This window comes from Lissotriton vulgaris, chromosome 7, assembly GCF_964263255.1.
Source record: "Lissotriton vulgaris chromosome 7, aLisVul1.2, whole genome shotgun sequence".
Lineage (NCBI taxonomy): Eukaryota > Metazoa > Chordata > Amphibia > Caudata > Salamandridae > Lissotriton > Lissotriton vulgaris.
In genome coordinates, this window is record NC_141695.1 from 1,039,847,990 (window position 1) to 1,039,870,455 (window position 22,466).

The 22,466-nt window shown below is 41.4% G+C and overlaps 1 protein-coding gene across 1 annotated transcript in view; it reads left to right on the plus strand.

Annotated features, from left to right (window-relative positions):
• The window catches only part of PHYKPL (5-phosphohydroxy-L-lysine phospho-lyase), a 508,199-nt gene that overhangs the window by 398,248 nt on the left and 87,485 nt on the right, over nt 1–22,466 (plus strand). The window contains exon 11 of the mRNA XM_086931482.1: nt 11,505–11,635. Within this exon, the coding sequence (XP_086787608.1) occupies nt 11,505–11,635 (131 nt within the window). The remainder of the gene's footprint in view (nt 1–11,504; nt 11,636–22,466) is intronic.

Below are 22,466 nucleotides of genomic sequence, written 5' to 3' on the forward strand. Positions count from 1 at the left end.
AAAAACAGGTTACCGACAATACAGTGGAGTTTGTAAGTATGGATTGAAAGTGCACCAAAATTAAAAGGCTACACGAGAAGAGAGGGTGATGAACAGGAGGCAAAATAGACTCATTTGAAAGCCATGCAAAGTATGAGTAGATTGGATTTGGCTTCTGGTGAAGTAATAGCGATGGGCATGAAAAGAGTGTTTATCATCAGGAAAAGAGTTTATCTGTAGATAGAAGGATCCGGAAACTGAGCAAATGTATGGTAGGATGTTGATAGAGAAATTTAGAGGATGAGAAGCAGGATTAAAAGACCCATGGACATATGGGATAAGGATGGCAAATGGTTTAGAGTTGATAGGATATTGCTGGAATTGAGCTGGGCATGTGAAAATGCGCTCACCTTGACACCTTGCGTGATTTTATTCGTACTTCTGCGATCTAGAAGAACAAGAATACATTTTTTTATAATATGACAAAAAAGTGTTGGCATTGTTGTGGTAATCCAGATTTGAAATGACTATCTGCATGCATTGCTAATCTAGGACATGGATATCAGCAGAATGCAAGCAAGTGTTCATCACCAATTTGGTATTGTTTATCATTGCGTTCATAGAATTATTCAACTTGTTGTGAAACAAAAGTCATCACATCTGCATACAATTCAAGAAACTGGGAAGTGCCATGCACAAGTTAAAAGAGTTATATAAGCCAGACTTAATGGCATCACTTTGTTTTGCTCCAACTAAATGTAATCTATGTCAGCCTTGAAATAAGAAGATTCGAGTTCTAGTCCCAGCTTCACCAGGTTTAGTAATCATGAGAAATGTTCAAAGTATTCGTTCATCTAACAAGCATAATCCAAAATCTTAGCCACGCTTTCTATTATTAACTTGCATGCTTATCCACCATCTGAAATTTTCTAAGTTGTCCTTTTTTGTTACTTCGTGTCTGTCTAAAGTTGGGTGTGACAAGTGAAGTAATTGTCATTTATACTGCACACTTGTAAACTTAGCACTGTCTCTTGTTTCATGACTGCAAGGCTTTATTGTTGACTAATTAACACATTGTTACTTTATCTATCCATGGTTTAATGGTGCCCTAAATGATAAACTGCGCAATCTAAGACTCCCTGAGAGACTCTGGAGAAACTCGCCTTCCACAAAATTCTCTCTCAACTGAGAAAAGTGAGAACACTTCAGAATTCAACTGGAATGAGCCAAAAATAGACCAAAAAACTTCAAAATCATTAAGGCACAATCTAACCAATCTTCTAACCAAAGCGCTACTCCTTATCCCTGCTCCCTAGTGGTGATGATTTTACAGCTCACTTCTCTGAAAAAACAAGGAAAATAGAGCTGAAGCTGTTACCTGCCACCCCAACTTTGTTATCCAAGAAACCGCCCGCAGGATCAGGGGAGGGGGCAGAATCCACTACAATATACTCGCCTTTGAGCGGCTCTCTCAAAAACAATGCCTCATGGAGTAGTTTTCTCCTACCTGACTGCACTGAGCTACTTTACTACATGGCATCCATCTAACCCTCCAACCATTTCAGTGATCCTCTACCCGCCATGCTCTATAAAGATTTAATCTCAGCCTTTCTCCATCTTTGGTTGAGGATCATTCATGAATCCCTCCTTCAGGTAAAGATTCCGGACTGCCTAAAACCTGATCAAGTTACTGCCATTGCTGAGAAGCCCTGCGCGGACCTATCAGGTCCAAACAACTTTCGACCTATCACCAGTAGTATGCCTCTAGCTAAATTGCTTTAAAAATGCGTACATTTGCATCTCTGCAACCATATTGAGAAATATCAACTCCTGGACCCTCATCAGTCAGGAGTCAGAGCAGGGCACTGTACTAAAATGGCACTAACTCACATTGTTGATGACGTGGTGAGAGCCCTAGACCAAATTGTCACTTGTCTCCTTATCCTTCTGGACCTGTCCTCAGCCTTCGATACCATCAAACATGAAAACCAGATTGATCTTCTTCAACATAGGATTGGATTTTCGGGCCCAGTCCTAAACTGGTTTGCCTCCTTCCTTGACAACTGCACCCATATGATAAAAGTTAATCATGCCCTCGCTTCCAGTACCCCTGTCCTGATTGGAGTCCCTCAAGGTGCAGCGCTCTCGCACAATCTCTTCAACCTCTTTATGGAGCCTCTTTCGGTCATTCTGAACCTAGCGAACATTCAATACACATGTATGCGGATGACACGCAATTGTACCTGAAGATCTCCTCGCAAGAGGACATAAAAACATTAAATGCTGCACTCGCCCAAACTCAACAATGGTTAGCTCAGAACCATCTCCTACTAAATACTCTCAAAACTGAATTTCTTTTGATCACGCCACCTAATCACTCAGCTCCTACTCTTGACTGAATTAAACACCTACCTCATGTTCTAGACTCTACCAAATCTTTAGGTATCACCTTGGATAAACATGCAACCCACATCAGTGCTACTAGTAAGGGAGCCACTTTCCAACTCTACACACTGAAGAAAATCAAACCATTCCTCCCCGAAGATCATAGGCTGGCGGTTCAATCCCTGATCATCCCTAGATTGGAATATGGGCTGGTGACCCTCGTTGGACTTCCCAAAGCTAACCTGGCTCCACTTAGAGCTACCTTGAACGCATCGGCTAGACATTTAACGGGCTCGAGGAATTTATCACATTTCACCAACCTTTTGCAACTATATTGGTTATCTATTGAAGCTAGACTCTGACTCAAGATAGCTTGTCTGACTCATAAAGCCATGCACTACAATACCCCGTACTACCTAGCAAATAAGCTGGAGATATCGGACTCCAGTCTGAACCTCAGAAGTACTTCCACCCTTCTCTTGAAACCTCCAAGATTCAAAAAGAAAAGATCCTACAACCGGGCTTTCGCCGGTCTTGCTCTGAGAATCTGGAACTCCTTGCCATCCGAGATCAGATCCAATCCTACCACTACTTCCTTTAAAAAACTGGTCAAAAGACTACTAATGAACGAACGTTAAAGCGTTGATCATGCTCGTGTGTTTTGTTAATAACCCAAATCTTGAAGTATTTCACTAATGTTTTATTATATGCTTGTACGTTCTTTTTGTTCTAGTCCTCGATAACTCCTTTAGCTGCATTAACTGTTGATTTTGCAACACTAGCCAATTTGTTATAATTCCTTGATTCACAACGCACCTCTTGGTTCTCTCTATTGTATAATGTTTTACATTGCGTTCTGTATGGCTCCTCTGATACCCCCTACTCTTTATTCTTTGAATGTTTTTTCCCACAGGTTGTAACTTCACTTACCTTCATTATGTTTTGTATACTTGCTGGAGCCAACTCGGTACAGCGCTCTGAAACCCTTTGGGTCTTGTTCGCGATTTCAAATAAATAAATAAATAAAATATATGTATGTATGTATGTTAAGCAGTGCACCCCCATCCACCATTTTGTGTTAACAAGTCAGTAAAACCAGCCCCCTCCCAGCCCCACCCCCAGCAACAGGGATAGTCTACATCACAGGGTGCTCTGAGACGTCAGTAATTTGCTGGGTGCTGTTAAACTGTATTTAATAGGGACTGTGCACTTCGTTTTTTGTCTCTAATAAAAGAGAGAGGGACCCTCAACCAAAGGGATGGGGTACCAACTGTTGACTTCGTCAAAAAAAGTAGTTCCCTTTGGCCACACTTATCCACACAACATCAATGACAATGCAAACAAACTAAAGAGCAGTGCATAAAAACCCAAAATCTGAAACAACAAATAAATTACCAAATGTACAAATTTATTAAAAAAGCATATAAAACCAAGTAAAATAAGATAGTCAAAAATCAAGGGAAGACAGACAATAAATGGAACATTACCTGATTGAATTCCTCCTCCATCTGTAATTGTAGGAACGTATAGGATGAACTGTGATTATTATATGTTCCATTTATTGTCTGTCTTCCCTTGATTTTTGACTATCTTATTTTACTTGGTTTTATATGCTTTTTTAATAAATTTGTACATTTGGTAATTTATTTGTTGTTTCAGATTTTGGGTTTTTATGCACTGCTCTTTAGTTTGTTTGCATTGTCATTGATGTTGTGTGGATAAGTGTGGCCAAAGGGCACTTCGTTTTTTGGCCAGGAGAGGGAGTAAAGTTATATTTAAACAGTATTGTTGAAGGACAAGTTTGTTAGGCCCTTACCTGCAGAAGTCCAAAGTGTGAGCCTGTGTGTCTCCTAGGAGATTTCTGAATAGAGCAGCAGCTTCCAACTCCCTTGCCAGAAAACAGTGTCTGAGGTAACTGGGACCTTATATAGTCTGCTATAGTTTGGTACACTTGTACACTGATTGGTGGTTGTATCTGGTGTTTCTAATGGATTCGGGTTAGTGTCCTCATTGGTTAGGTATTTGAGGGTTCTGATTAGTTTCTGGGTCTGTGATTCAATCAATGTAGGGTTGGGGCTGGGGTTAGGATTTCTATTGTAAGTAGGGACTAGGGCTTCATGTGGTATTGGTTGGTGGGACTAGAGTGGTACTAGGGCTAGGGTTAGGACTTTAATTGGAAGTAGTGATTAGGGCTTCTGGTGTGATTGGTTGCTGGACTAGGTGTGGGACTAAGAGTAGGGTTAGGGTTTCTATTGGAAGTCTCTGGTCCCTACTTCTATTGGAAGTAGGGACCAGGGCTTCCTGTGCCATTGGTTGGTTGTACTTGAGTTGGGACTACTGGTAGGGCTAGATCAGGATTTTTTAAACAGATTAGTTGCTTGGACTAGGGCTAAGATTTGCTGTAAGGTCCTGGTCTCCTACTGGTTCCAGATTTTTGGGGTAGTGGTGTGATTGGCTAGTGTTAGGGCTAAGGTTCCCATTGGCTGGAGGAGTCACCTGATTACTAGGGCTATATAAGGCAAGGGTTAGGGTGTTCCAGTCCGGGCGTCGAGGCAAAGGGCGGAGAGGACAAGGGCAGTTGCCTGTTTGAGCCTGTAAAGGGCGGAGAGGGCAAGGGCTGTAGCCTATTTGAGCCTGTTCGAGACTATTTGAGACTGGTCGGGACCAGAACCAGAAATGCTGTGCACGTTCCCATTCAGTAATACCCACCAGGGTATTACATCAGGGGTAACAGGTGCTATATGAATGCAAACTTTTCTTCCCCTTCTATCCCTCCTTTATCCTTCTCACTCCAAATAACTGACTAATATCCACCACTCAAATTACTTTCATATTTCACCATACTAATTCACCACTAATCCTTTATGGGTTTCCGGATTAGCGTGCTTGTACACCTCATCAGGGGTAACAAGCGCTATATAAATACAAACATTTTTTCCTCTTCTATTCATCTGTTATCCTTCTGAATCCAAATAACTGACTAACCTAGCCACCACTTAAAATTGACTTGCATGTTTCACTATACTAATTCAACACTAATCCTCTATGGGTCCCGGAGTAGCGTGCTACTCGCCAAAAAAAGTGCTTTGATGCCTCAGCAGGAGTAGTAAGCGCTATACAAATGCAATTACAATGGCTGTCAGCATGTTGGACGACAAGCACCTAGACGCCTTAGGGTATTGGCATGATTATAATGCTTGTGCATCCTGTTGCAGGTTGCAAAGAGAGTGCAGTAAAACAAGCAATGAAAACATTCAGTCTTAACAGGTATATAGACACAATCACATATACGGGGTAAGTAGCAAAACCTATAGTAACCCTTTCCATTATTCAACATCGTTGAGGCCATTGATAAGTGATTGATAATCAAAGATCCTTGTACATTTCAGTCTGTTTAGGCAGAGATCTATGTCCCTACCCCAGGGTGGTTTTGTAACACTCAATGGCTTGCCATTGGATGTTTCTTTCGTTGTGGTTGGCTGTTGTAAAGTGATTAACCAAGAGGGCATTCTGAACTCTCCAGTTGATTCTGCCACTGTGTTGGCTGATACAAGTCTTTGACCTTCTATGATGTTTGGCCAATATAAATTTGATTACATGGGCAACAAAGGCAGGACACTACATTTGTTTCGTTTCATAAAGCTTTATTCGATTTTTACAATCATAAAAGCATGTGCAACAGCAAATACATCAGAGTTTAAAACAGCTATCAAATGTAAAATTAACTCTGGCCCAAAAATAAAAGCATCCATTAAAACCTTAAAACCAAGAGTTAAAACGATAAAAGATTAAGACATGTACACATATTACAGCATAAAAGTTATTAAGTTTGATCAAGGACACTGAGCAATTAGGCGCGCCCTCAGGATCCGAACCCAGCCTAAGAATTTCACCAGAGCTATTGCAATGGGCAGTGATATATCGGTACGCAATATGCGTTCGGCCTCCGCAGCCTCTCTAGTGCCTAGAAATCTACAGATTGGTATCAGCCAAGCCCGAAGTGGGGTAGCATAAGAATCGCAAACCCAAAGGATGTGTGCCATAGACTCGATAGTATATACGGAAAAACAGGAGTATAAACCCATCAACCTATTGGGATTGGGGTATAAGGAAGTGTATACAAAACAATATCCCAAGGGGTATAATTGAACAAATTACTAAGCAATATCTAGTCAGGATATCTATACAGTATTATCCTAAAAGGATCAAGGAGTCAATTTTCTTGTTCATGGTAGTGCTAAAAAGCATCATTTTATAATTCAAAGAACAAAGGGGGGGGAAATGAATACAAATGGTTACAGCACTGTTTAAACAAATAACAAATATCAGCCCAAAGGGTTGTACAAGGTGCACGAGTGCAGTGGGTTGTGACACTACGGCAGCGCAAGTGATAGAGAATACAGCGTGAGCGGCGCAAGGTGCAAGGTGCAAATATATACAGTGAAAATACACAATGGTTTCGGATTTAATAATGGTGTCTAAGTTCAATGTTCATATGGAGAACCACTGTGGAGGGGCGCCTAGAGTCTGGCTGTTTGGTCGACGGCGTTTCGATCCTGATCCAGATTGCATGTGGAGGACAGTAGGATCCTGGGGAAGCGAGTCGTCCAGGCAGGGCAAAAGGCCGTGAGGTGGCGTAGAAACGTCCACTTTGGCGTCAAGGAGATCGGTAATCTTCAAGCTGTCCAAAGACTCATTCGGTGAAGGAGTGAATCGTCTTCAATTCAGGAAGTCAATTGAATGGTGGTGCGCCATAGCGACTGAGCACCACCATTCAATTGACTTCCTGAATCAATCACCATTGACTTGACTCCAATCGAATCCCCTCTTACGGGTCAGAAATTTACTGAACCACGTAATGTACCCAGCCCACCATGTCCTGAAGATGATCTTCATTCACATGGATCGAAACGCCGTGGACCAAGCAGCCAGACTCTAGGCGCCCCTCCACAGTGGTTCTCCATATGAACATTGAACTTAGACACCATTATTAAATCCGAAACCATTGTGTATTTTCACTGTATATATTTGCACCTTGCGCCGCTCACGCTGTATTCTCTGTCACTTGCGCTGCCGTAGTGTCACAACCCACTGCACTCGTGCACCTTGTACAACCCTTTGGGCTGATATGTGTTATTTGTTTATTTGTTTAAACAGTGCTGTAACCATTTGTATTCATCCCCCCCTTTGTTCTTTGAATTATAAAATGATGCTTTTTAGCACTACCATGAACAAGAAAATTGACTCCTTGATCCTTTTAGGATAATACTGTATAGATATCCTGACTAGATATTGCTTAGTAATTTGTTCAATTATACCCCTTGGAATATTGTTTTGTATACACAATAGACTCGATAGTGGCACTACATCCCAGACACCCAGCCAACGAATGAGATGACCATTTCATCGTAAAGGATCTTACAGGCAGAGTCCCCACCCTGAACTGAAAGTACAGTTTGCGATCCATGGGTTTGGTGATTGCATTTCAATATAATTCCAGTCTAGGGGCCACCTTGTGATCCATAAACCGACTAGTAAGAGAAGTAGACACTTGTTGTCTTGCACCTTTCGCTAGGAACAGTTCCCAATACTTAGCTTTCAGCAAAGATTTCGATGGAAAAATAGAATTTACGGGATCTGTCCACAGCGCTGTCAATCCTAGCTCCCCTAAGAGGGTTCGGACTGCCCCTAGCAATTTGATATGATGCAGTGTGTCTGCCTTGATAAAATCTGAAAAAACCCTGGGCATAGCCAGCGAGTTCGGGAGTAGTCCATAATCTTCTCCAATACAGGAGGGTGCGCAATTTGGCTACAGCTGCTATTGGTTTCTGGACACTACATTCTTGAAGTTGCAATTGGAGAAAATAATCAAGATGGTGTTTTATGTGTAGAACATAAACTACCTTGGTGTTGATGGTGAACTTGCAAGCAATAGAATTGCCACCTTCATGGTGGCCTATAACTGTTGGTTGTCCCCATACTGGTTCTATTGTGGTAGTGTGTTAAGAGGGTTGCAAACTCTCACTAAATAATCTCTCAGGTTACAGCCCCTCTAGAATGAAAATCAGGAGACCCATAAAGAAAGACCACCAGAGCACAATATCTTTCACTGATGTTTCACACTTTTGATGATCTGATTAGTGAGAGGGAAATACGTGGTCACACAGTTGATCTGTCAAGATGCTGCTTGACTTTAGGTTGTAACAAATCTCTCTGTGGAATACCATGCTCTTATTTAAAGAGCGTTTGACGGGTTTTCTGGAGTATTCTATCTTGAGAAGTTTGTTTGATGGTCTCATTTTCCTTTAATAAGTCATTACTCTTGTTACCAATGTGATGTGTGAAACAAAGGTCATATCGGGAAGTATTGACCCACACAATGAAATTGGATCAATCATTTTCTAGACCAACTACACAGATTTATTCCTCAGATTAACCTCACCATGGGTTGCTAATTGACTTGTTCTTCCAACCTCTTGGACCAGTGTTCTTGTAAGACCCTTTTGCTTTTACCCCAATTTTCTGCACTCCAAACATTTTTATTTTATTCTTTAACATTTATTTACTAATTTTCTAGGCTCATTGCTCAACTACCATGTCGTGATGATTAGCTCTTAGTAACGCTACGCAGATGTCAAAACTCTGTCGACAACAGATGATACATAGACTCCACTGACCCACTCTTTTATAACACCTAAGCCTCAAGAGCCAAGCATATTCTTATTTATATGCACCTATTACTTGCTCACTTCTTCTGAACTGTGTGGTCACAGGCTGCGCATTTTTTCTAATTAATTTATTTGAACTTTTCATGAAAATGAACGTATTCAGTATTTCTTTTCTTAGGATGGTTTTTGCAAATACATTTATTTGGATGTTTCCGAACAACTTGTGTGCTAAGTTGTACAGTAGATGAATTATGCATCCCCCGATAGAGAAATTATATTATTAAAAGTAACTTTAAAGTGAACTACTGTTTAGTGATACCTATTTTAGTGGGACGCACCAGGAGATGTATTGTCTGATGATGTAGCGCACGAGTGCCTGCAAATGGGTTTGAGGTCCACAGTAAATACATTTCCAATTGGCTTCTTGTTCGATGCCCGCCCACTCCCATATCACACCCGCCAATCCTTTTTTCTCCCCCTTCTCTTTCTTACACATATCTCTAAAACCCCCTCCTCCTCACTCTTTTACTCTTACTCACATTTCAACCCTCTTTTTACTTCTCTTTCTGCTTCCTCCCTATCAAATTGTGTCTCTCTACATCTTGTCTCCTGTTGTCTCCCAGAAGTACCTCTCTCCCTCATCCTGACTCTGTTGTTCCCTTACAAAGCTTTGATTCATGTGCAAAGTGATGTCCACTTCCTGTCCAATGACAGTTACTTCATATGCACATACATCAAAGCCATCTGTTCACCTGAGAGGATAGTTTATTGTGCACAGGAGCCCAAACTTATACGTGCTTGTGGACAGTTGTATACTGACCCTAGCCTTGGACAGCAAATCACTCTCCTCTTTCCTTACCTGATTTTTCCTTTGCCCTTGACTCCTCTCCGCTGTCTTTCTTAGCTCTACCATTTCCATCCATTATTTCCTACCCCCTTCCTTTCCAATAACCTCCATCCTGCTTTTCTCTTTATCCTGGTACTTGTAGCTTTTCTTCTCCTTTTATAAATGCCGACCTTCCAACCACCAGAATCCAAACACAAACTAGGATGGGGTGAACCACTTGCACCCTAAATGGCCCCCTCCCTCTGTAGCACATTATTGTCAATTGTGGGTCATTCTGCACTACTTGTATGCAGTGGTTTTGCTACCACGACACAGGCATAGGCCTCTGACCTGGATGGGAGTTTGTTTGAGTGAGAGGAAGTTAGCCAGAGGAGATCCTGGTGGCCACCTCCTTCCTCCACCATTGCTGGTATTATTGGTTTGCAACCAATGCATTTATCTTATCATGATGACATTGTAAACCCTTTTTTTCAGATAATGTGGCTGTAACAGAAGCTAAATACTGCTGGGAAAGGATCAAAATAGAGATCTAATAGCAGGGGAAATAAATTCTCCTGTAGTGCTGCTGTAAATATATTGTAAGCTCATAGGCTCCTTTTGATTGGCATCAGCATAACATAAACATAAGTGTAGGTGGTAGCATGAAGGGGAAGGTTCCTACAAGATATTAATGGAAAGGTACCTAAGGACTAATAATATTGCTGTTGCAACCTGTAAGCCACTTTGTGTAGCTATGTATTGCTGTGTTGTATGTGACCTTCCGATCATTAAAACAAATAGCGCTATAAATCCTTACTTCTGTTTCTGAAAAGGAACCAGGAAGGTACTCCTTCAAAGGCAGGAGTTTGTTGTTAATACAACCTCTAAGAAAAGAATGTATTCCAGTACATTTCCCATAGGACACTATTTATTAATTATACCAGGGAACCTTTGTAACATGCATAACTTTCCAACAGTGGAGAAGTGTGGCTCACTGGTTAGAGCAGGCAGACCCTGAAGCAGAGGTCAGACCCGGGACCAGGGTTCAATTCCCGACGCGGCAGGGTCTTGAGCACAAATGTCCACGGACTCGATAATTCTCGCTTCGGTGCCTGACCTAATCATGGGTTCACACTCTGCAACTCTGGGCATTAAGCTTGCTTAATCTCCACAACGGCCCCCCGCGGCGGGATGCCTGGCTTTCACCTTGGGGAGGCCCGTTAGGGGCTATCTCACAGGAAAAAGCCAGGACGGGTTCCCAAGGCAAGCGCCGAGATGCTTCCGGGTGATTCGATCGCTATATAAGAACATACAAAAAAAAAAAAACCTTACTTGAGAGAAAGGTGAAGGTCAAAGTTTGACAAAAAACATTTTAAGGCAGGTTTTCTTCAATTTTCCTTTTTCACTTTATTTTCTTTCGGGTAATGGTATCAACCCTCTATGAGTTCGAATATTTTGCAAGGGGAAGGAATATTCCAGGTTTGTAATGGATTCAGCTATGTGTTGCCTATCAGAAATAGCACCTCCAAACGAAACAGGATTAATTTGCAAGAAAATGATATAACTTTTTATTATGTTGCTCGTGCTGATGTTTTAACATGGTAGCGGAATAAAGTATGCATTTCTCACATTGTCCTGCATTCTAGGATGAAGACGGAAGGTATTGTATTGAGTACTGATGGACCAGGAAGAAATGTATTAAAATTTAAGCCTCCAATGTGCTTCAGCATGGACAATGCTAAATTTGTCGTTGAGAAATTAGATATAATTCTTACGGGTAAGAATAATTTCTAGATCTAATCTTGTATTCACATATGGTATGCTTACCATTAATTGCTGTTTTTTTCCTCTTAAGCAATCGTTAGCCTGATTTGTATGGTAAAAAGCATCACATTACAATTCACAGTATGCACATGGTACAAAAATGCACTTTAGAAAGGACACTTTCTAATGTCTTTTGAAGTGATTGCCTCATAGAGGAGTGCTCTCTTTAAACTACTTGTGAGCAGTGGTTGTAGTCTTTTGGTAAAAGGTGCAGCCAGATTGCACACAGAAACCAGACAGACAGTTGTTCACCTTTGCGCTCCCTGCAAAAGTCTCAAAGTATGACCATATCTGCACGAGCATTTAAATATTCTATTATGAACAAAATGCCCCAGCTGCAATATATACATAATGGGCCTAAACAGAATGCACATGAACACCAAAAAGCAAAAGTGAAAGGCTATAAGTTGCACACTTTGTTTTCTGGTCTGAAATGTTTGATTAAGATTTTGTGTCGATTACCCTAAACGTTTAGTTCAGTTACCTAGGTTGGTGTTTCCTGAAACCCCTGTTTTCATTGGTGTTTCCCTTCTTGTCCTGTTTGTTTCCAAATGAGCCATAGGGCAGAGTAAATTTGCTTTTATAGATCTGTTTTAATGATCCATCGGATAACAAAAATTAGCATGAGATTAGATTCATTTTTCTTCTTTCGGCCACACCGAAGAAGCTTTCATGATATCTTGCCAAACAATATCTAAAACAACTAGCCTCAAGTCCTCTAGCCACATCCTTTACTACAAAGAGAACAGGCACTTGTTGTGCTATGTAACCTTCATAAGCCACTATAAGGTAATTTTCTTACATTCAAAAGACCTTAAATAATTTCCAAATGCTGATTCTTTGAGTTTTAAATGAAAAACTTCACTGGCTGCTTACATTGAGCTAGCTGAGCATATCAATTTCTTCCTTTGGAAGCTCATACTGTTCCTTAACTGCATGAAGGGAAGCAGTTCTCTATCTTTCAGATAGTGCTGTATCTCCTTTATCATCTCATGTTTTTCAAGAAGAACATTAGACTGCCTAATCTGAAGTGTGAGTACATCCACATTTGGCCATGGAAATAAGTCTCTGTTCCACACGACTTTCTTCCAGGACTGTAGTCCAAAATCTCTATGGAGTATTACAGAATATTGTTCTGTATTTGTAGTGGCTCCACTTTCCTTGGCCAGTCTAATGATAAGTAGGGTTATTGAATTAAAATTTTGGGGGACAGCCGATGTGGATTTTTGTCTTTTTCCTTATGGCATTGTGTACTTGACAAATCTAGCAACCCCATGCTTGGTGTCAGGCTGAATGGTCTGAGGCCCCTTTCCTGTCTTCTATGTACAGATCACTTCTCAGTCTTTGCCCCCTTCACCATATATCTCCAATGTTGACTCCTTCCTCATCGTCCTGTTCCACATTTTGCCCCGGGCCTAACTTCCCAGTCATCAAACGTATCTCAGTGCTCTCATCTACTCTACTCACTCCAGCCAGTGACACGACTCTAGGCATGCCTTGCTACAAGAAATGTCTGTCCGCCTACATTAAGGCTGTTCTCCTCTTGAAAACCTCCAACTATAAAATATTTTGGTCCTAATTCAACAGTAACTCCCCATATTTTGCATCCATAAAAGAGTCTGCAAAAGAAATGAACGCCTTTGGAGAAAAAACTATGACCCTGTGAATATGACTAATTTATGTGGAACTAGTAAACTATAAAGAGCACATTTGTGTTATGTCAGTAGCCTCTATTGTTGGAAACATGTATGCTCGAATTGCAATCCTTTAAAAGCTGTTATTGATATTAGCTGCAATCTAAGTGACCCCATAAGTGCAAGCTGTACTGGCCCCATCTTAAGCCCTGAATGAAAAGCAATGAATGAAAAGCAATTTGTATTGCGCTACTAAAACCCAAAGGTGTCAAGACGCCTACCAAAACAGATCAAAAAAGGGCAGGGCACAACTATAGGTATGTCCGCACAAAGAGATGGGTTTTAAGAGCATTCCTAAAAAGCTGAAGAGTAGGAAGGGACCTTAGTTCCAGGGGGAGGGCATTCCACCACTTGGGAGCCAGATTAGAGAAAGCTTTACCACCCCATCTGGTTCTCCGAATACGGGGGACTGAAAGAAGGAGTCTGTTCGAGGAGCGCAGGTCCCTGCCGGGGCTACAGCGGGACAGAATGGAACCTATTCCAGTGGGGCTGCTTTTTGCTAAGGCCCTATAGGTCATGCACATGGTCTTGAACACTATTCGGTCCTCTATAGGAAGCCAGTGAAGTTATTTTCTGGCAGAGGTAGCCGAGGTGCGCCGGTGTAGATCAAGGACAAACCTCGCCGCTGCGTTCTGGACCACCTGCAAGCGCTGCAGCAGGCTTTTATTCAGACCCGCATACAGCGCATTGCAGTAGTCCAGACGCGAACCAACAAGGGCAACAGCAAGTTGTTTCCTTGCCTGCTGTGAGAGGTAGTGCCTGATCCTCCTCAGCATGTGAATGATACCCCAACAGGTAGAAACAGTTCTGTTAAACCTGTTGGCACATAGTGAGGGTGGGATCAATAACGACCCTAAGGTTTTTAGCGGAAGAGGCAGGAACCGGGCAGGCACCCAGTGAGTTTGGCCACCAATCGGCTGACCATATCTCCTCCTTACCTCCGAACACCATCACCTGAGTCTTCTCCCCATTTAATTTCAACGAATTATATATCATCCATTGCCCGACTGCCTCCATGCAAGATCTAAAGTTGGAGGCAGTCGAGGTTACTGAGAGAGAGACAAGGATCTGCGTGTCATCCGCGTATGAGACTACCTCCATCCCGAAAGATCTAATTAGTCTGGCAAGGGGGGTCACATAAATCTTAAAGAGGGTCGGACTTAACGCCGACCCCTGAGGGACTCCACATTGCACAGACAGGGATGGAGATAGAAATTTGCCCAGCATCACTCTTTGCTCTCGTTGATCGAGGAAAGAGGTGAGTAGCCTAAGGGCCGCCCCCTGAACCCTGATCTCCCCCAGACGAGATGTTAAAACTGAGGGAGAAAGGGTGTCAAAGGCGGCCGTAAGGTCTAAAAGGATCAGGAGGGAGGTCTGACCCTTATCCACACGTGTGCGGATATTGTCCAGCACTATGGTCAGGGCAGACTCAGTACTGTGCTCCCTCCTGAAACCGTGCTGGGAAAGATCCAGACAACCCGAGCTTTCCACGAAGGCAGCAAGATGTTTATTTAGATAAGTTTCTAACATCTTCGCAGGAGCCGGGAGCAGTGAGATGGGGCGAAAGTTCTTTAATACCCCAGGATCAAGAGAGGGTTTCTTGAGTAAGGGTTTTTACAACCGCATTTTTCCACTGTTGAGGAAAAATGCCATCCGTCATGGCCCTATTCATGATGTCAACAAGGGGGGGCAAGAGGGATTCTCTACACTGCTTCAGGATCTTGAGCGGACAGGCATCTAGGGGGGAGCCGGATTTGGTTTTATTAAGGAGAGTCTCTAGGTCCTGTAAAGAGAGAGGAGGGAAAAATTCCAAGCTTCCCAGCGAGAGTTTCTCCGAAGGAGCAGGGACCAAGTCAGCGGGGGCAGGAGGCTCAGAAGTAAAAGATCTCTGCAATTCCAAGGCGGTGTAGATGTCCGAGATTTTGGTCTGAAAGAAAGAGGCTATACTGTCACAAAGCTCCTGTGATGCAATAACCGGGTCCGGAGTCTGAAGGGTAGTGAGGGAGTCCACTATCCTAAATAGCTCTTTTGGAGAAGAGAGAGAGGTAGTGAGAGCCGTAAAATATTCTTGTTTCGTTCTTATTACTTCCAGTTTGTACTTCCTTATCAGGATCTTATGGGCTTCCTTGTCCCTTAGATCCCAGCTGGAGTGCCAGAGACGCTCCCGTCTTCTAGCTTCCTGTCTAAGGAGTCTTAAGCCCTTTGGTATGACCTATAGTACTTTGTAAGGTTGAAGCAATCTGGAGTTCCTTGCCCTATGCTGTCTTCTCTCCCGATCTGTTTATGCCAGTCTTACTGCCTTTTGTTTCCTATTTTCCTACAAACGTCTCCCCTCTTGCTGACAAGGAGAGCATCCAGCCTCTTGCCCTGAGTACTTCTGGTTCTCTACTGAAACCATTTCCTCTGATCCAAGTTGGAGGGCATAGGAGGGGTAATTTCTCCATTGTGACACCCTTGTTAACCTATAATCATATGCTATATTTGGTCATGACCTGTTTCCTTCCATACTTGAAAAATGCCCCCTATTTGTTCTGTATGAAAAGGTTTCAATGGACCCTAAAGACAAAAAACAATTGTTGTCCAGTTTGCTTTTTCCCTCTCCCATCAAGGATAGTCTGAAAATGTGTCATTTTCTATTTCCTTGAAGAATCAGGTACCCTCGACCTGCTCAATTGGGCTTGGTCCAAGGTACCAATACTGTTCATGGTGCTGTGCTGGATTACATCAAGACCAATTTGGGTGGTGGCAGAGACACTTTTTTCCTACTTTCTTTCAAAACGTTTTGCGTCTTTTCACACAGCCAACTGCTGCATAGTTCTGAATGGAGCCTTATATATTTCTCAGTGGTTCAACAATGCATTCAGGCATTCATATAACAAATTACATGAATTAATCTAGTTAGTAAATCCATACTCATTTGCATCATTGGAAACACAGTTAAAGCTGGTCTTTAGAAAAGAGTTACAGCTCTAATACTTGAGCAAAATCATTACAAGAAATTGACTTTACAGAAGTAAAGACATGAGTGTATCACTTTGCATCACTTTGTTCCTTACAATAATAAACACTGTTAAATTCCAGTTAATCTCTTACCTGGCCGTCTCATAGAAAGAGATGTCATGGTCTTATACTCCTTTAAACTGTCACAGGTTTACCTAATATTCTGTAGTCGTATGCATACAGACATTTACTTTGAATTCATCTTTGATGGTGCACGCTCTATTTGTAGGAGAAGCCTTCACTGTGTCCCTCTTTATGTAGGGAGTATGTCTGGGAGAAATACTAGTTAGTATTAAATTCCAGTATGGTGAGTCCTATATAAATCATTTGGACTACTAAAGCTAAAAGATATGTTTGAAAGATAAAGTGCCACTTAGCACCATAAAAGGCATTTTGTGACTTTAACTACATTGCCACAATCGTTTTAGAGCTTTGCTTATCATGTGCAGTATTCTCCCACATTGGTCTGAGCAGGTTATTCAGGCAATTAAATCCCAACTCATAGGGGTGTATCAGCCAGCTGATGCTAAACTGCACACCCTCCAAAATATTTTTTGTCATAATTTGTAGCTCAATGTTCAGGAAGAAGATTTGAAATACAATGGCGGAGACTTGGATGCATTACATTATATAACTAAACTCAACTATTGTCTGGATAGATTTCAATATTTTCATAGCTGTGTAAAGAGGTCACCTAGTAAACCCAAAAAGCAATTGACCATCACCATAAGACTCAGTTGAATTTTGCCTTTCCACCATCAACTGTTTTGCTTAAGAACTATAAGTATTAATATTTTTATTATTTGTGCTCAAAAGTAAGATATGCTTATACTCCTTGTCATCTGGTTTGCAGTAAGGCCTAAAACGTATTTATCTTACTCACTGTAATGTGGTAGGAATCTCATCTCCTGTTCTTCTTACTATTCAGTTATTCGCAATACTGGTGGGCTACATACATACTTAACACAAGATGAGTTTCTCATACGAGTGCTCTCAGAAATCTCTTTCACACAATATTAAAATGAATTAATAGAGAGGAAAACGTATACATTTGTTTAACCACATGGCTGCTAGGCGTTTTCCCGTCCTGCGCTGAAGCTCCAAAATAACCATTATTCATGACGAGCTGGCCTTGTCATCCGCGCACGGCAGGTAAGCGCCATGACGAGCCCAGCTCGTCATTAGCTTCGAAGGGGTTAAGAATATCGGTTGGTTGCCTTTTATACCTTGTATGTAAGAGTGATAATCCCTCAGAAGATTAAATCAGTCCACATTATTACTCTACCATTAGGGGGTGGGCCAACATGTTGCAGTTTCCAAAAACGATCTATAGGACCCAGCACTTCTTTTAAGACACCTTTCATAAAGTGCTACTTTCTTAAATCACTGCAGGCTTACCGCCCCCATTGTTATCACAAGGATAGCTTTTGAAGTTTGTCTGCCTAGATTTTCCCATTATTTGCTTTTTGTACAACTTGTATACAAAAAATGTGTGCAACAAAACAGTTAGAAAGCACTTGCCAGTTTACATTGAGATGATGAACAATGTTTAGTTACACAAACCAGACTGTTCTACATCCACACTGCTTCATTTGAAGGTGCATGTTGTGATTGATCATGATTTAATAAAATGACTTAGCTAGTCTTGTTTTTATCATGCAAAGTTTAATAAACCCCCCTCATTCACAATGCCCAGCAAAGTGCATATTATCAACCCTTTATTGGCTACATGATCAAATTAATAATCTATTATTTTACTGAATACACACACACAATAAATGTAAATACAGCTTCATAGAGACCCTGTGAGAAGAGGGTTGTCCCTTACGATAAAAGGGGAGCCCCCACATTACAAAGACCCCACAATTTTTTTTGCTGCTGATATAAATGTCAGAAATTGGATAATGAGGGGAAAGGCCATTACTTTTCTTTTCATTATGGTAACCTCCTGCCGAATTCCACAGATTCTAGTGGAGCAGGGCTCTTTTGAGGCCCATTTTTTCCACTTTAGTTTTCCCTGACATACAAGCTTAGAACCATGTAAATTTCCTGCAAAGGAATGTTTTTTATTCAACATTGTCAACTTAATATAGAAAGTTCAGAGTGGTGGACTTCTCACAAGTACTATAGGGTCTTTGATTATTCTGTTAGATTGACTGTGGTCTCCATGAAACAGGTATCCACCCAGCAAGAGCCACCACATCTTCCTTGACTTCCATCTGAGACTAACTAAAGACTACAGTTGATTGACATGTAGTGACTGTAATTTTACTCTTGAGCATGTTCTCTGCTGTTGACACACTGCACCTTCACTAGCAGAATTTGGGATCAAAGGAAATACTATAGATTGGATACGATGTTAACTCTCTGGCAGAGCAAACCTACATCACCACCTTTAAATAGTGCAGCTGGCATACCTCATGCCTTTTATGTCACCATTTCTCTTCAGTGCCTATCTCAATCCATTAACGGACCTCATTAATTGCTTCAACCTAACCTGCTACACCTGTTTCAATGATACTTGGTTCATTCTAAAGATGGAAAACTAGAGAAGCCTTGACATGTCAGGACCTGACCACTCCCTCTGAGCCATTGACCAAGGAATGTAGAATAACCACCTGGGTCGTAATTTAACAAGACACACTTTCTGCTCTTTGCAAACTCTTTGATACATTTTCATTTATCTAGAAGATCAACATTGTCTCTAAATTTGTTATCCCTTATGTAGACTGTACCAATGGGCTTTACATATGGGGCTCATTTTCACTACTTCTAAAATGTAAAGAATGCAACTGCAATGCCATTCCTAGACCAATACCTAAGGAAACATGTCTTGCTGGCCCTATACATGCTTTACTGCCTACTTAAAACCAGATACTATACCTTCAAGACACAATGTATGGCCCACAAGGGTTGTCCATGGCAAGAGTCAATCATTTTCCAAGTAAACTGCAAAGATATTGATTGCACTATAAAGGAACCTAACTCACCTGGTTGTTCTCTTGTACAAGAAGAAACACATCAGTGGAACCTCCTCTTAAGTACGGGCAAGAAAAGTATGGAACTAAGGCTTAGGTTAAAATTAAAAACCACCCAAGGCCACCTTGAATTCCTGCAAATTGTAACACCTCAGGACCAAATCAAATCAATATTTGGTGCCATATCTACCAGACAAATGATAGGCACATGCACAGCTGTATCTTACTCTCCTTTAGTCAAACACATAATTTCAGTGACAGAACATGAGCGGTCTGCCAATCATACCCAATACCAAAATATTTCCCATACATAACACTCCATTCTCGCTTGGTTTGAACCAAAAACAACAGTGTCTTATAAGCATAAGATTCCTAACTCCCCCTTGATTTTTGCTCCACAGCAGGCTATGTTGCAGAAACATCACAATAAAGGAGCATTTTGGTTTAACATTTGAGTACAATTCGAATTGCGACCCTAACTAATTTTCATGAATGGTATGCGAGATTGTAGAAGTTGCAACTTGATAAAGATAAATCAGACTTCAAGGATGATATCACTTTTTGTTGTCCATCAAAAACTCTTCGGAATCCTAAAAAGTTAATCTCAGCCCACAAAACACCCGCTTTGTAAATCTAGATCTGATGAGTCTGTTATATATTTCTCCAAAAAGATCCTCAGCCATTGAAAACATGTAGATAAATTCACACTGCATCCACCAGTATACTCAAAATGGAGCAATTCAATTGTGCCACCTTCTCATACCCCAAAAGAATCACCTTTGACACTTGCCCTTCAAAATATTTGGTGACTCGCATCTCCCTTAGGGACTAAGGAACACATTGATGCTTTCATTCCACTCTGTCCAGAAAATCGTTTTATTAATGACAATATTAACGTGATGCAAACATATTCTCACAGCTTTATACAACACTTTATATCAAATAAGAGTCGTACCGCTTCTTACCTTAATCTGTCTATTACATTTCGTGTCTATAAGCCCTTGGTGCTCTACTCATTCTACGACTGGGATTGGATCACATATATTTCCCCGGTTCTCATTCCATTTTCCCCATATTTATGACCATTTCCTAGTACAGCCTCTTGATTCATATACTGTTCGCTTCATCAACATAAATGTAAATGCAAATGTACATGTATACATACACCAATCTAGGTCTCTATTCCATATTGTAATTGTTGGAGCCTCCCCTGGACCTCTTAGTTTAGCAATGTTATGTTTTGCTACCATCATTCCTAGCGTAACCCAGGTCTTTGCTTTACTACCTAGGTCAGTGGGTTCCCAAATATTTAGGAGACACAGTCCAGGTTTGTTTTTTATGTTCCCAAGATTTCTTCCATACATCGAATCACAGCGGCCAAGTATAGCTGAATCTGAACACATTCCCAGATAATATGTATGAACGTACCCTTGCGGCCACACTTTCTACCACATTCTGGATCTTCTCTATAACCCATCTTTACTAGAGCTGGACACGGCAGATACACCCTGTGCAGAACCTTGAGTTGCACAAGTCTTAGCCTGGAGAAGATCGCTGTCTCTCAGGGAGACGCCAGTGCTTCCTGCTAGTCTTCATCCTCCATACCCACGACATCAATTTACCAGTGTTCGCGCAGCCACAGGAGGGGATCCGTCATATTGTCAATTAATTTATGATACGTCAAAGTATAGCCTTTTGGTGCATGTGTCCACTTCTTCTCTTATTCCACAGGTCCCCACCTTTGAGATTCTAATTATGTCCCCGCGGTCAAAGCCCTTAGTGTTTTTCAGTGTGCCGAGTTTGTCTGTGTCCCATAGTGAGGTCATCTGTGTGATTTTCCCAATCCCTCCCAAACCTTTGTTTGCCGTATGCCATATTCGGATCACATGGTCAGTGGGGCCCGTCAGCTGCAATTTTGCTGGATTCGTATACAGTGCTATAATATAATTCACAATGGTTCTGCTACTATCTCTCACTGAAAAAGTTAATAGTCAAATCAAGACCCCCTATAGTGGGCTACCCATTCAATGTGAGATATAATACAAATTCCAAAAGTAGGTTGTCAATCCCAAAGAAAGATTCTCCTAAATATTTCTGGAAAAAAATATTATTTGTATTAAAGTTGATAGTGTATACACACACATAATATATACAATATATAGGTGGTGACCTATATAAATCACATCACATTACAAACATTTACAAATATAAACATTACATAAATATACACATCTTAGATTTATCTTTCGGAGCACTGGCACTTTTCTACTGCTGTGGAGTGTACATGTACTCATGACAAGTAAGGGTCATTGCCTGTGTTGGTGAGCAGGAGTGGAAAGTGTCTCTGGCAGCCAAGGTGCCGCTTCTGTAGTCCCCGATCTGAGACCCAGTGGAGCTATTCAGCAGGGCTCATTTGAATAATGTCCGGCTACTCACCATCACTCTGTGCTTGACAGAGCAGGGTCCATTCAGGTCCTGTGTTGTCAATCACATTCACACTATCCTGTGCGTTCGTGCAAACACAAGAATCATGTCAGAGCCCTGGCAGTGGCCATCGGGCTACGGCCCTGGAGGCAATTAAAAAAGCCATGGAAGGTGAAGAGTATAGCATGGCTTTAATCATATCCTAGTATTTTGTGTGTCTGCTTATGTTTATGTGTATGGCTGTTTTTGTAAGAAAAAAATGAGTGAGAGAATCCAGACACTCTAAGGAGGTATTTTAAAGAAAATGGGTGGCACTTTGTTTGTATATATCTGCTCGGTGACAAAGATTCATTAATTGCGTAAAAGGGAGGGTGGGTGGATGAGTGAGTGAGTGGATGAGTGAGCAAGGGTGGATGTATAGATGGATGGATGAGTGAAAGCATGCATGGGTGAAAGAGGGTGGATGATTTGAAAAAAGGGCAGATGATGGGTGGATAAGTAAAAGATTGGATGGATGAATTAATGAAAGGTAGGGAGGATGGGTGAAATGATGGATGAGTGAAAGGAGGGATTGAGGGAAAGGGTGTGTGAAATAAAGGAGTGAAAGGGTTGATGGATGGATGAGCGAAAGGATTGATGGAAGAGGGAAAGGGTGGATATAAAGAGATGGATGAGTGAAAGGATGAAT